Source organism: Stigmatopora argus, chromosome 18, assembly GCF_051989625.1.
Source record: "Stigmatopora argus isolate UIUO_Sarg chromosome 18, RoL_Sarg_1.0, whole genome shotgun sequence".
Taxonomy (NCBI): domain Eukaryota; kingdom Metazoa; phylum Chordata; class Actinopteri; order Syngnathiformes; family Syngnathidae; genus Stigmatopora; species Stigmatopora argus.
The window spans coordinates 6,572,512-6,585,207 of NC_135404.1; the positions used below are offsets into that span (position 1 = coordinate 6,572,512).

At 39.6% G+C, this 12,696-nt stretch overlaps 3 protein-coding genes across 6 annotated transcripts; 1 reads left to right on the forward strand and 2 right to left on the reverse strand.

Annotated features, from left to right (window-relative positions):
- The first annotated feature begins 32 nt into the window (after nucleotides 1-32).
- LOC144092537 (gap junction delta-3 protein-like) lies at nucleotides 33-3,213 on the forward strand. Of its 3 annotated transcripts, none has more exons than XM_077625414.1 (4): nucleotides 33-773; nucleotides 996-1,236; nucleotides 1,345-2,751; nucleotides 2,827-3,213. In XM_077625414.1, exons 2-3 carry the CDS (start codon nucleotides 1,048-1,050, stop codon nucleotides 1,834-1,836), a joined length of 681 nt encoding a protein of 226 aa, XP_077481540.1. In that variant the 5' UTR covers nucleotides 33-773; nucleotides 996-1,047; the 3' UTR covers nucleotides 1,837-2,751; nucleotides 2,827-3,213. The 3 variants fall into 3 exon arrangements, with proteins under 3 accessions (XP_077481540.1, XP_077481539.1, XP_077481538.1); XM_077625413.1 differs by having other exon boundaries at nucleotides 37-586; nucleotides 736-773; nucleotides 996-2,751; XM_077625412.1 differs by having other exon boundaries at nucleotides 37-533; nucleotides 736-773; nucleotides 996-2,751.
- nif3l1 (NIF3 NGG1 interacting factor 3-like 1 (S. cerevisiae)) lies at nucleotides 2,177-5,001 on the reverse strand. 2 transcript variants are annotated; one of them, XM_077625410.1, is made up of 7 exons: nucleotides 4,928-5,001; nucleotides 3,982-4,463; nucleotides 3,759-3,906; nucleotides 3,230-3,356; nucleotides 2,847-2,985; nucleotides 2,684-2,767; nucleotides 2,177-2,611 (listed from the first exon to the last, which is right to left on the reverse strand). In XM_077625410.1, coding segments are annotated over exons 1-7 (1,167 nt in total). In that variant the 5' UTR covers nucleotides 4,930-5,001; the 3' UTR covers nucleotides 2,177-2,426. The 2 variants fall into 2 exon arrangements, with proteins under 2 accessions (XP_077481536.1, XP_077481537.1); XM_077625411.1 differs by having other exon boundaries at nucleotides 4,894-4,937.
- Nucleotides 5,002-6,760: 1,759 nt separating this feature from the next.
- Nucleotides 6,761-10,999, reverse strand: cabp5a (calcium binding protein 5a). Its single transcript, XM_077625415.1, has 7 exons — nucleotides 10,876-10,999; nucleotides 10,759-10,808; nucleotides 9,955-9,985; nucleotides 9,735-9,878; nucleotides 8,417-8,526; nucleotides 8,203-8,350; nucleotides 6,761-7,189 (listed from the first exon to the last, which is right to left on the reverse strand). The coding sequence occupies exons 2-7, from the start codon at nucleotides 10,804-10,806 to the stop codon at nucleotides 7,161-7,163; spliced, it is 510 nt and encodes a 169-aa protein (XP_077481541.1). The 5' UTR covers nucleotides 10,807-10,808; nucleotides 10,876-10,999; the 3' UTR covers nucleotides 6,761-7,160.
- Between the last annotated feature and the right edge of the window lie 1,697 nt (nucleotides 11,000-12,696).

The following is a 12,696-nucleotide window of genomic DNA, read 5'->3' on the forward strand; positions in this document are numbered from 1 at the left end:
CAGGTTCTAGCCTAATTCCTTTCCTGAATGCATACCTGTCAATTTATAAGTTTTTTTTTACTGATTGGGCACCCCATCCACTTTGGAGAAAATGTTAGACATTTAAGATCACCCTATGTGCCACATTGCATTTGTAGTTTTTTTTTAATCGCTTGATTAGGGGATTTGCAATCATTAATAAGGGGAGCAATGCGCTGAGGTTGACGGGTATGTGAATGACTTACAGCTACAAATATTCCAACGAAAGCTTCGCCTTGCCTCCAAACAGGCTTTTCCTGCCCTGAGTAATGCCTCCTTCCAAGGTAGTCGTGTTGAAAATACCTTCACTTTGTGACTGTCTGGTTCGTGATTAGCACAGATTGGAGTCCCAAAAAAGAATTCCGCAAACGTGACTCTGCACGTGCAATGACCCGCACGATCACCACCATTCATTGCCATTCGCGGTCAAAATGGACAATATTGATGTTGCTTATAGAATTTTTAGCAAAGATAGACCAAGGGTAGAGTTCTAAGGCGTTAACGATGTTTGAACGGTAAGTGCCTTGGCTAATAATAATAATCACGGAAGGGCGGAAAAGTAATCTAGGTATGTTTTATTTTTAAATGAGATTGGGTTTTGGTTTTGTCATTCTTGGACCTGATAATCATCTCTTTCTGTCTTCCTGTTTGTCCATGTCAACACTGATTTTGATCAAAAACTCCACTGGGACTGACTGGAACTCGTCCGTTGACTAGTTTTTTAAAGTTGTTGTCATCGGAGGACATTAAAAAAGGCAAGTACAAGGTACTAGTTAGTAGTAAGCAGGAGTACTGAATGACTTGACTTACTTTTGTATTGTGACCAGCTTGAGTCAGCAGTTTCATACTGTTGATATTACAGTTTAACATTTTTATTGTCCTAACCAGATTAGATCTTTGGAATATGTACTGTCATAAACCCGATAACAGTGTAAAAGAAGATCAACTCAAAGTATTTTCCTTCCAAATGCTTGCAGACCTGCAAGAGAGACGGCTTAACTTTTCCTTCGGGGCAAGACCGCAGCAGTCATGGGCGAATGGAGTTTTCTGGAGGGTCTCTTCAACAGCCTTGAGGCCCACTCGCCCATGCTGGGGCGCTTCTGGCTCTTGCTGATGCTGGTCTTCCGGATCCTGATCCTGGGAACGGTGGCCAGCGACATGTTTGAGGACGAACAGGAAGAGTTTGCGTGCAACACGCTCCAGCCGGGCTGCAAGCAGGTTTGCTACGACCAGGCCTTCCCCATCTCCCAGTACCGCTTCTGGGTCTTCCACATCGTCCTCATAGCCACGCCATCGCTACTCTTTCTCATGTACGCCTCGCATCAGCACAACAAGAGAAGCGGCGCCTCCAAAACGCCGTTATACTCCAGGGAAAACAGGCAGATGAGGAGGCTCTACGTCATCCATGTTGCTTTCCGCTTGGTCGCCGAGGTGGGATTTCTCGTTGGCCAGTGGTACCTTTACGGCTTCAAGGTGGAGGCCCAGTATCCCTGCGGCCGTTTCCCCTGTCCCTACACCGTGGACTGCTTCACGTCACGCCCGGCCGAGAAAACCGTCTTCCTCTGCTTCTACTTTGCCGTCGGGGTACTGTCGGCCGTCTCCAGCGGCGTGGAGCTCCTCTACAGCACTGGAAAGTGGTTCTGTTGCAGTCAAAAGTACGTCCCCGACCCCAGTTACAAGTCAGGACAGCTTCAAGAGAAGTCTTCGGTGAAGACCCTCTCGGACGGATTGCCCAGGAAGACCAGGAAAGGGAGTAGCAAGGGGTCTTTCAAGTCCAAAAATGGAAGTTGTGGCAACAGCAAGATTTTAATGATCTAAGAAATTTCGGAGAACGTGATTAGTCGTCTGAGAAATGGAGAAAAAAATAACTTCGAGCAGGACGATTGAGATGCAAGTATAAATACTTCAGGTTACCGCTGGCAAATTAAGCGAGACCATTTTGCCAATGGAAGACTTGTTCCTCCCTTTTCCCGATTTTCGGTTTTATTTTTATCAGAAACATTGATTTTATAATGACCGCCATTTTGTAAAATCTTCTCTGGTGACTTTATGTTGGAATAATGATTACCTGCGTGCTCACTTGTAGCAATTATCCCCCTCATTAAGGTGGCTTCTCTTATCTTGAATGACAACTGCGGTGATAAGGAAACAACATCCATTTGCTGATCCTGCCTTTTTATTTTGCCACTTTCATTTTCACTTTCTTATTGTGTTTTTACAAAGCTGTGACAATTGATAAGATCTTGAATAACCATCAGAATTGCTTGATTCTGTTTTGTGTGAACAGTAGGTGGGAGCATTGCAACATATGCTACCTTGATAGCGCTAAACAGGCAATCCATTTGAACTCAGTCCAAATAAATCGAATGTCTATCACTGTCATAGGCCATATTTTGGAATGTCCTTCTTCAGACCACCTCCAGAGGGTCCTTGTCGGCATCAGACAACGTCACGACGACCTCAGGGGGGACCTTTTTAATGAGCTTCTCCCGGAAAACGGCCAGATAGCCACGTTCGCTGTTGCTGTGGTCGCTGAGGATGACGCTGGTTCCTCTGGCAACCGCATCCAACACCTCGTGGTGGGACATTTCACCTAAAACCAAAGAGACCTGCATCAAAACAGCGAAGCAACTTGTCAGGAAACCAGTGATGAAACTCCGCCCACCCGTGACGTAAAGGTCCGCTTGAACGCCGTTCAGCACCGAGGCTCCCGATCCGGCACAGACGGCAACGGTGCGTATAACGGATTCTGGAAGAAAGTGAGCAGTTATTTTCCTGCATTAAAATACGTGTGCTTTGCTTCTGCAGGGCATGGACAGCCTTCTTACCTCGCGTGTGCCCCTGTCCGAGTGCCAAACGGACGTACGGCAAACTCAAATGAGATTTCATTTTGTCCACCGCTACTGCCAGGGTTACAGATTGCGCCAAAACACTGAGGCGACCCTGACCGTGGCCAGACCAGGGGGCCTAGATGAGGTCAAAAGTGGAAAAACAAAATCAGGTATTGTTTGAAATGGACCCGTTGGACAGATCACATGACACTCTTGCGCCGTACCCCAAATGCACTTTGCAGTTTGACAATTTTTCTAATGTTTGAGATGAACAACAAACATGTTTTGACACTTATTGAACCATTTTCATCTCACGGCATAAAAGAACTGAAATAAACGTTGCTTAAACCAGCGCAAAAAGTAACGAGCTAAAGAATGACCTTTTCTGCCTTTACGATGCGGAGAGACCTGTCACAATTGATGATGTGTTTTGACACTTCCTCAACAACCGCACCGAGGACTGAAGCTCTGCAGAATAGGTTGACCTGAGTCTTGTCGGAGTCACATCTTTAAAAAGACAAATTGAGAAGCACATGACATTCAGCGACATAAAAAAAGTCTGTTCAGGTAGGATTTTTCTTCAATTTTCGTCTGTTTTCTCGTCAAAACGGTCACGTTTACCGTATTTCCCAAACTAAGGCGCACGTAGAATCCTTGAATTTCACCTAAAATGGGCAGTGAGCGTTATAGTTTTTAAATTAAATCCATACCTGTCAACCTCGGCCAATTTCTCTTCCTATTAATGATTGCAATTCCCCTTATTAAGCGATATAAAATAATGCAAATGCAACAACACGTCACATGTTTACTTACATAGGCCGCACTTAAAAGTCTCAAATTTTCGGGGTGCCCAATCAGTATGCACTAAATTCAAGATGACTGTCTGGGTACATTGCTTGTTTGTCTAACCTGAGTGGATCTTGGACTAAAACTCCATCCAAAGCCTGGAATTGCTTCATGACAACATTTAATACATCATCTTGGCATTGGAATTCCACAATGTGACTGTAAGGGAAGTCCACATTGGCCTGATTCAGCACGGACACCTGACCACCACCTGGAACAACATAGAGAAGACTCGTAAGAATCGCCTCTACTTTTTAACCCCCTCCCCAAAATGGCGACCGCTCACCAAGTCCTCCAACCAGCCAGTCGTTCACTCCTCCGGAAACGCTGTCCCAAGACGTGTGTGGCGAAAAGACGGCGATCCCCGCTTCGATGGCTCGGACCGCCAAACGCTGCTTCCAATCCTTCTGGACTAGACGTTTCATTGGTCGGAAGATCGGCGGATGGTAGGAAAGGATGAAATCACAGCCTCGGGTCAGCGCTTCGTCCATGACGGCCTCGGTGAGGTCGTTGGTCAAGAGGACGTTCTTGACGGGCCGCGGGACGCTCGGCTCCACCAGCAGGCTCACGTTGTCCCATGGCTCGGCTAGTGAGAGGGGCGCAAGGTCCTCCAGAACTTTTAGAAGGTCTTTCAGATCCATGGGACCGGCGTGGTGGGCAGAAGGACGTTGGGGGAGTGAGGAGATACGAAGGGGTCCAAGTTGTGCACCAGATGTGTTCCGAAATATCTTCGAGAAGTTCTTACATCCGGACAGTATCAACCCAGACCTGCCATGATGAAATTAATAGATTTATGCTGTATCCAGTCATTTCAATAAGGACCACTAACTTAAAATGGGAGTATTTTGACTTCCGAGTTTTTGCTGTGAGACGAATTAAACTCAATGACTGGTTTATTGCACCTGTACATGTTTTCTTACAAATTCCTTGAGCTTTTACATAATTCGTCCAATAAAAAAACGGAAAATAAGTTCATCATTAGTGGTTGATTAAAAAAGAAAACTCCGGTAATATTAAATATTTATATTAAGTAGTACTAATTGACTCTGGTCACAGTGTTTAGCATCCAATAGTCACTGGCACAAATACATCGTAGTTAGCACGATTGTAACGTGTAAATTGATATGCAATCTCGTTGTGGGTAAAACAATATTATAGTCGTCAGTTTAACGTTTATATTTATTAATTTAACACTGACGTTAGCACTGCAGGACGATCTTGCACGAACTTACATGAGGAGAATACAGCCCACTTCCTGTTTACGGTGACGTCACATCACTTTCGCTTTTGATTGGTCATCCGGATATTGGGTCAGAACTCCATTGTTTTTTGGCGGTCTTTTTGATTGTTTCTGTCACAGGTTCGACGAATGCACGGCTGTTGTTGATGAGATTCTTTAAGCTAATCGTATCATTTTGCTTTAAACTGTGACAATATTTACTATTTTATCCCATTTTCATTCTTTTGCTGTTATTTAAATGATTTTTTTCCACTCGTCCAAACCATTTGAACTGCCTCATTCGCTGTCAGCCTCCTCATTTAAATGGACTGGACGTCTATGGCGGCCCGACGTGTCGGCCTCACGCTTCTGGCGTCGTGGGTTCAATCCCAGGTTGGTTCTCATGTGTTGAGTTTGCATGTTCTCCCCGTCATTGCGTGGTTTTTCTATTGTGGTTTCCTCCTATATCCCCAAAACATGCCTGCTAGGCTAATTGAGGGTTAGCCTCCAGCGACACCTATGAGGATAACGTTTTAGAAAATGAATGGACGTCTATGACCATCAATGGGAGCCAATGAGTTAACCATTTAAACAAAGAAACATTGAAGCCCAACTCAAGTTTTTGGTTTTAACAATAACAAAACACACACACAAACAGACAAAAATCACGGCCTTTACATGCCGCCATTTTGTAAATTAGTAAATGTTTTCAAGTGAACAGGGAAAGGTCAAGGGAGCTAAATTAGATGATCGCATCTGATCCCTTCACTAAAAACAAAACCGAGCGTGAGTTGGTCAATTTGGAGGTGAGTGAAGGTCCCGCTCGGACTGGCAGCATCGCCCGTGAAACTCAATCTGAGAGATTACGGGGGATTAAGGCGATAAAAGGTCCGTGCCGAATGTCGGAGGGATAAGGTCCGCTGTTACGTCATGTCATTCCGGCCACCATCACGCAAATGTCAATGGAAACGGCTGAAGTGGCGCATGGCGTTAAATGGGAAAATTTACTAATCTGCGTAATTAAGTGTTCGTGCTGGATTGCTTATCGTGATAATTCATCTTTAGCCGGGAGGGAGGGATAGGGGTGTGTGGCATCATCGGTTACGTCCAATCGGCGGAGTGGTGGTGACAGATGCGTGTTGAGTGAATGGCTTCATTTGGCTTTATTCGTTGACCTCTGGGCAGACAAAGGTCGGCGTCCATCTGGTCCGGTTGCTCGCTGATGACGACGCTAGGATGAGTCTGCCAATCGGAGCCCGTCGCTTCCAAAAAAAGGGAAACTTGCCAAATCCAATTCCAATGTTCATTTCAAGTTTTCATGGAAATTGGTTCTGTTCAAATGACAACATTGTCACGTTAAAATGTTGACGTTGAAAGCATTTTATTCTCATTTTAATTTTACTGAATTTAAATCTTGTTATTACTGCTTTTTTATGTGTGCACTTTACGGTATTGTTGTCATTGTAGTAGTATCATGACAATAAAGGCCTTCAATTCAATTTTACTTTTTATTTGTCAAAAGAATCGTTTCATTTGAGGGAAAATAATATGTAAATATTTTAAAATGATTGAATGGCTTCATATGGAAATGTGAAACTAGATGACAAAATTATCGAGTTCTACCATAAAATAACATTTTCCGCTCTAATGTTCTCTGAATACTTGAATAATACCAAAAACAATTAAAATATATCATCTCTCTTCTCAATCCCCTCCCTAAACATGCCATCGTTTGACTTTGCAAGGACACAAAAATACTTTTTGGGCGGGGCAATCTCTTTATCCCGAAACTCCTCCAAATCCAAGGCAGACGCGCTTCCTTAATCCAAAACATTTCACCACAACATTGGACTGCATTATTTTTTATTTTCCAAATCCCATCTGCAGCACATCCATAGATCAGTGCTTTATTACACAACCAGTCAGCTACCTGTTATGCAACTAGCTTGTTTTTTGGGAGGCGGGGTTTGCATTTGGATCAATATTATGACATTTTTTGTCCGATTCATTTGAACTGGAAGGGTTGGCAGGGAATGAACGAAAGGACCTTCTAGTTCAAATGGATGGGGCGTCTAGCATCGTCAATGGTAAAGTATTGCTGCGTTCATGTACTGCTCTGTAAATAAGAGCATTGTCAACGGCAGGTGGATTGGACGTCTATTGACGTCAATGGCAATAAAGTGGATAAATAATGCAAAACTAAAGCGCTGAATGACGTAGACGAATGTGAAGGTCGCCAACCGTGGTCACTGGTGGGACATCATCCTGACAAATTCTGCGGGAAAGAAACACGATTATTTTCCTTAAGGAAAGTGAAATATGAAATATTCACGCCAAAATATGAAAAAAAAAAACCTTGACATGAGTGCTCCAACTCAAGAGTTTTTTTCCGTTTTCAAAACGTTAAAATATATCATTAAACATCTAATTATATATTTTATATTGATTTTTTTCTATATTATTTTTATTGTCATTTTCCATAGTGCTTATCCTAACAAAAAATATATAATTACACATCTAATGATATATTTTATATAGATATTTATTTAATATTATTTTTATTGTCATTTTCCATAGTGCTTATCCTAACAAAAAATATATAATTACACATCTAATGATATATTTTATATAAATATTTTTTTCTATAGTATTTTTATTGTCATTTTCCATGGTGCTTATCCTAACAAAAAATATATAATTACACATCTAATGATATATTTTATATAGATATTTTTTCCATATTATTTTTATTGTCATTTTCCATAGTGCTTATCCTAACAAAAATATATAATTACACATCTAATGATATATTTTATATAGATATTTTTTCTATATTATTTTGTTGTCATTTTCCATAGTGCTTATCCTCACAAAGGTCGCGGGGGGTGCTGGAGCCTATCCCAGCCAATTATGGGCACCATATATTCATATATTTCTTTTTAATTCAGTATTTTTTTTTCAGTTGCGTTATTTCATTCGATATTTATTCCCAAAATGATGGATAATTTTTGTATATATGTTACATGTAAATAATGTTAACACATTGTCTGTCGCTGATGGATATAGGCGTCCAATCCATTTGAAGATGGAGGCTTGACAGTGAATGAAGAAATGCTAATTATCTACCACCCTCCCACATCAAGATGATTCTTCAGGATTCTCCGTGAAACTTTCGGAGGTGAGTGTTCATTCCCACGCATTTTGTGATCATTTCATTTCCAAATAGAAAATAAAACGCTTGAGTAGAAGTCACTCTGAAATTGACATTTTTTTCGGGCCTTTTGGTACCTTCAAAATCTACCGTGCCGTCCCCGTTGTCGTCGGCCTCTTTGACGATGGCGTCGATCTCCCGCCTGTTCATGTGCTCCCCCATCAGCTTGATCATGGCCGAGCGTAGCTCTTCGGTGGTGATCTCGCCGTCGCCGTCCGCGTCGAACTACGATTAGAAAACGGCGAGCGTTCCAGCCGATCCAAAGGTTCAAAAGGTCGGCGGAGGTCAAACCTCTTTAAAGGCGTTTTTCAGCTCTTTGACGCCGATCATGCCGGATGTTTCCGCCAGAAGTTTGGGGGCCATCAAATCCACAAAATCTTCAAAATCCACGCGGCCCCCCACTGAACAATAAAATTGGTAAATTGATATTTACAATTAAAAATAAAAATCCAATTTAATCCGGACTGTCAGAACCAATTTAATAGTTAATAGTAAATACAGATTTTTTTCATCAGTTGACTCATTGTTTTGTCTATGAAGTAGATTTATGTTCCAGAATTCCCAATATTTTTCTCTATTCTGCTTTTTTGATAGTAGTTTTTCAAAAATAATAATAACTTTATATTCTTTATTTTTCTTTTGTTTATTTTTTTTAATTAATAGACCGTTAGAAAATACAAAAGGGAAGACTATATATATATAAAAACACTGTTAGGTCAAAAATGTCTGTAAACAACATCCTTTCTTCATTCATTTTCCATATCGCTTATCCTCACAAGGGTCGCGGGGGGTGCTGGAGCCTATCCTAACTAACTATAGGCAGCCTGAATTGGTGGCCAGCCAATCGCAGGGCACAAGGAGACAGACAACCAATCACTTTTACCCTAGAGCAGGGGTGTCAGACTCGGGTTGGTTCGCGGGCCGCTTTAACGTCAACTTGATTTCACGTGGGCTGGACCATTTTAGATATAATATTTAGATTTTTTTTAATAAATTGATTAAAAGAACTGAATTAAAAGCCCTGAATATTCAGTTTTTTATAGATCTAAAACAATGTTTATTTTAGCTTTTTTATATATTTTTAGATTTTACAAAATGATTTTTGAACTAAAAACACAGAAAAAAATGGATTTAAAAATTACAATTATTGATTTAAAAGGGGGAAAATCAGGAAATTTAATATACATCTATACTATACATTTTAATTTGATCCTAAAACAGAAAGTCGGCACTCATGATTTACTTTCCCGGGCCACACAAAATGATGCGGCGGGCCAGATTTGGCCCCCGGGCCGCCAATTTGACACAAGTGCCCTAGAGGCACAGTTTCCAGTGTTCAACTAGCCTAGCATGCATGTTTTGGACATGTGGGAGAAAACTGGAGTACCCGAAGAAAACCCACGCAACCCCGGGAAGAACATGCAACCTCCACACAGGAATTTCCAAACCTGGGACCGAACCCTCGACCTCAGAACTGTGAAGCCGACGGCCTAACCACCCCTCCACCGGGCCGCTAAACAATATCCCATGTGTCAAAAGAGTTTTCACCTCATTTGAACAATCGATGATTTTTGACGTTCCAAAGAAAGTTCCACAAAGGTGCACTCACGGTTCATGTTGATGTTTTGTCCCAGCTCGATGAGTTCCATCTCGGTGGGCATGTAGCCCATGGTCCTCATCAGGTTGCCCAAGTCCTTACAGCTGATCAGGCCGTCCTTGTCCTTGTCAAACTCGTTAAAGGCATCGCGCAGCTCTGCGCAAACGGCCACCAAATCGCGCAATTAAAACCACGCCACCCCTAAAAGGCGGCATTCAAAAACACGACTTACCGTCTATCTCCTCCTCCGCCAGATCCCTTGACTGCAAAAAAAATGTGGAAGATTCAAATTAGGGGGGAAAAAAGTCAAATGGATTGGACGTCTACTATTAAACTCATTGAAAGACGACCAATCCTATTGAGGTAACAGTGCAGTACATGTTAATAATTTTAGTACAGTTTAATTAGAGTAGAGTACATGTTAACTTATAGTTTAAATGTGTTCATTCGATGCCAACCCTCCGACTTCAAATGGTTTGGACGTCTTGTTATAAACTCATTGAAAGATGACCAATCCCATTGGGTTACAGTACATGTTAACAATTTTAATACAGTATAATTAAATCACAGTACATGTTGACTTATATTGACTATATATACTTATATGTTTGAAAAAGATAGGTGTTTTTTTTATTTTTTTAGATTTTTGATACGTTTTTATTTATTGAAAAATAACAGAAAAAATTGTAATTTTTTTATTGATTTATTTTATTTCATGTAAAAGGAAAAAAAACAGTAAATATTTTGTTACTGCAAAAATTATTTTAAATTTTATCACAAAATATCATTTATTTTGCAGTATTTTATATTTTTACTCTCTTATGCTCCCTCGAGCAAAAACAAAACAAAATTGAATTAATTACTGATTGACTTACTCTGATCCCGATATAATTACAGACATTAAAGTAGTTTGTTAAAAAAAATTCCCCAAATAAAATGTGACTAAAAAAATGACTTGGGTAACTCAAATCTGTACGCAGACTCCCTCCCTAAGTCATTTGCTGTCAAAATGAAAAGCAACAGAAGTCATACTTACAATATTTTTCCCGCCTCGCAGGAAAATGCACGCTTCCCCCAAACTCATGTCTGCAAAAGGCAAAAGCAAAAAGTCACTTTGGCCGCCCAACTTTCCGCTCGAGCCTTTTCCTCTCACCTTCTTGATGGCGTCAACCAATCAATGGCATTGCACGACAGCTGACCCGTCTGAATGTCGCCACCAAGGTGATGGCGAGGCAGCATCCACTCTTGTTTGTGGGAGGAGTCAACCCCATCAGGCTTAAGCCGTGCCCTGCTTATTTATTTATTTTTTACTTTCTGTTTAACTTATCGCCTTCCTTTGACTTGGTTCAACGTCGTATCCGTCCCATCTATTTGAAGGGGAGGGATGGCAGATTAGTAGAAGTCAACATATTGTGTACTAGAATATATATTTATATATATATATATATATATATATATATATATATATATATATATATATATATATACACACATATATATACACACATATACATATATATACACACACATATACATATATACACACATACATATATATACACACATATACATATATATATATATATATATATATATATATACACACATATACATATATCCACACATATATACATATATATATACACACATATATACATACATATATATAAAACCATACATACATATAGGTATATATACATATAAATACACATATATACAAAAATACATGTGTATATATATATGTATGTATATATGTATGTATGTGTATATATATATATATATACATATATACATATATATACATATACATATATACACACATATATATACATACATATATAATTCCATACATGCATATAGGTATATATATACATATAAATACACATATACGCATATATACATACATATATATATAAATCCATACATACATATAGGTATATATATACATATAAATACACATATATACAAAAATACATATGTATATATATATATGTGTGTGTGTATGTATATATGTGTGTATATATATATAAATATATATAGATACAGACGTTTTTTAACCCTTATATGATGAAAAAGACATAAATACTCCTTCTAATTTGGCAAAAAAAATGCATCTTACATAATATTATCATCATAAACTTTTTTCCAGACTCAAGATCATTCAATGGCTCTCCCCGTCCAATTCGGCTAGGACAGCTAACACCGTCAATGGCAGCCCGTTTTAATGATGTTGTGACTGGCTGTGATGTTTACCCACCAAATCCTCTTCGCAATCTTCACTTAACCTCCATTTAGGCGCTTCCACATGTTGGTCTTGATTAAGTGGCTGAGTAGAAACAATTGCGCGACCCCTTTGCGATCTTTTCACTTTTTCCGACTTTTCTCTTATGTAAAAATCTGTTGCGTAAACCCTATAATCCTCTGTTTTGGAGCACTCGCTCCCGGCACAGCTGAGGGGTCGTTTCAGGTCTCAGTGGATGATGGAGATGATTTGGAATGAATTAGGGAGGATTTTTTTAGGGGGGTATTTTGAGTTTAATCTTTGTTTTTAGCCTTGGTAGTTTTTTTTTGCACATGTTTATACATTGGTGTTTTTAAAAGGATGGGAACAGATGGTGGCTTTGTTTTCATTCATTTCATTCCGGGACTATGATTTGAGTTGAGAGCGTGGTTACAGAACCGAGTAAACTCGCAAGTCAAAGCAAGGCTGTCACAATTTGTTGGCTATTTTTTTTAATCAAAAAAAGTGACATAACTTTTGAAAATCTAAATAAATAAATTATTTTGGTTTAGGGGAAAACGCATTTAATATTCTCCTTTTAATTTATATTTGTAAATGTCTTCATTAAAGGTTAACGTATTTTTAAATAGAAAAAAGTAAACAAGAAAAGAAACAATAGTAAAACATTCTAATTTCTGTATAATGTGATGAAAGTAGATTAAAGGTATTCTCTCTTTTATTTTAAATTGAAAA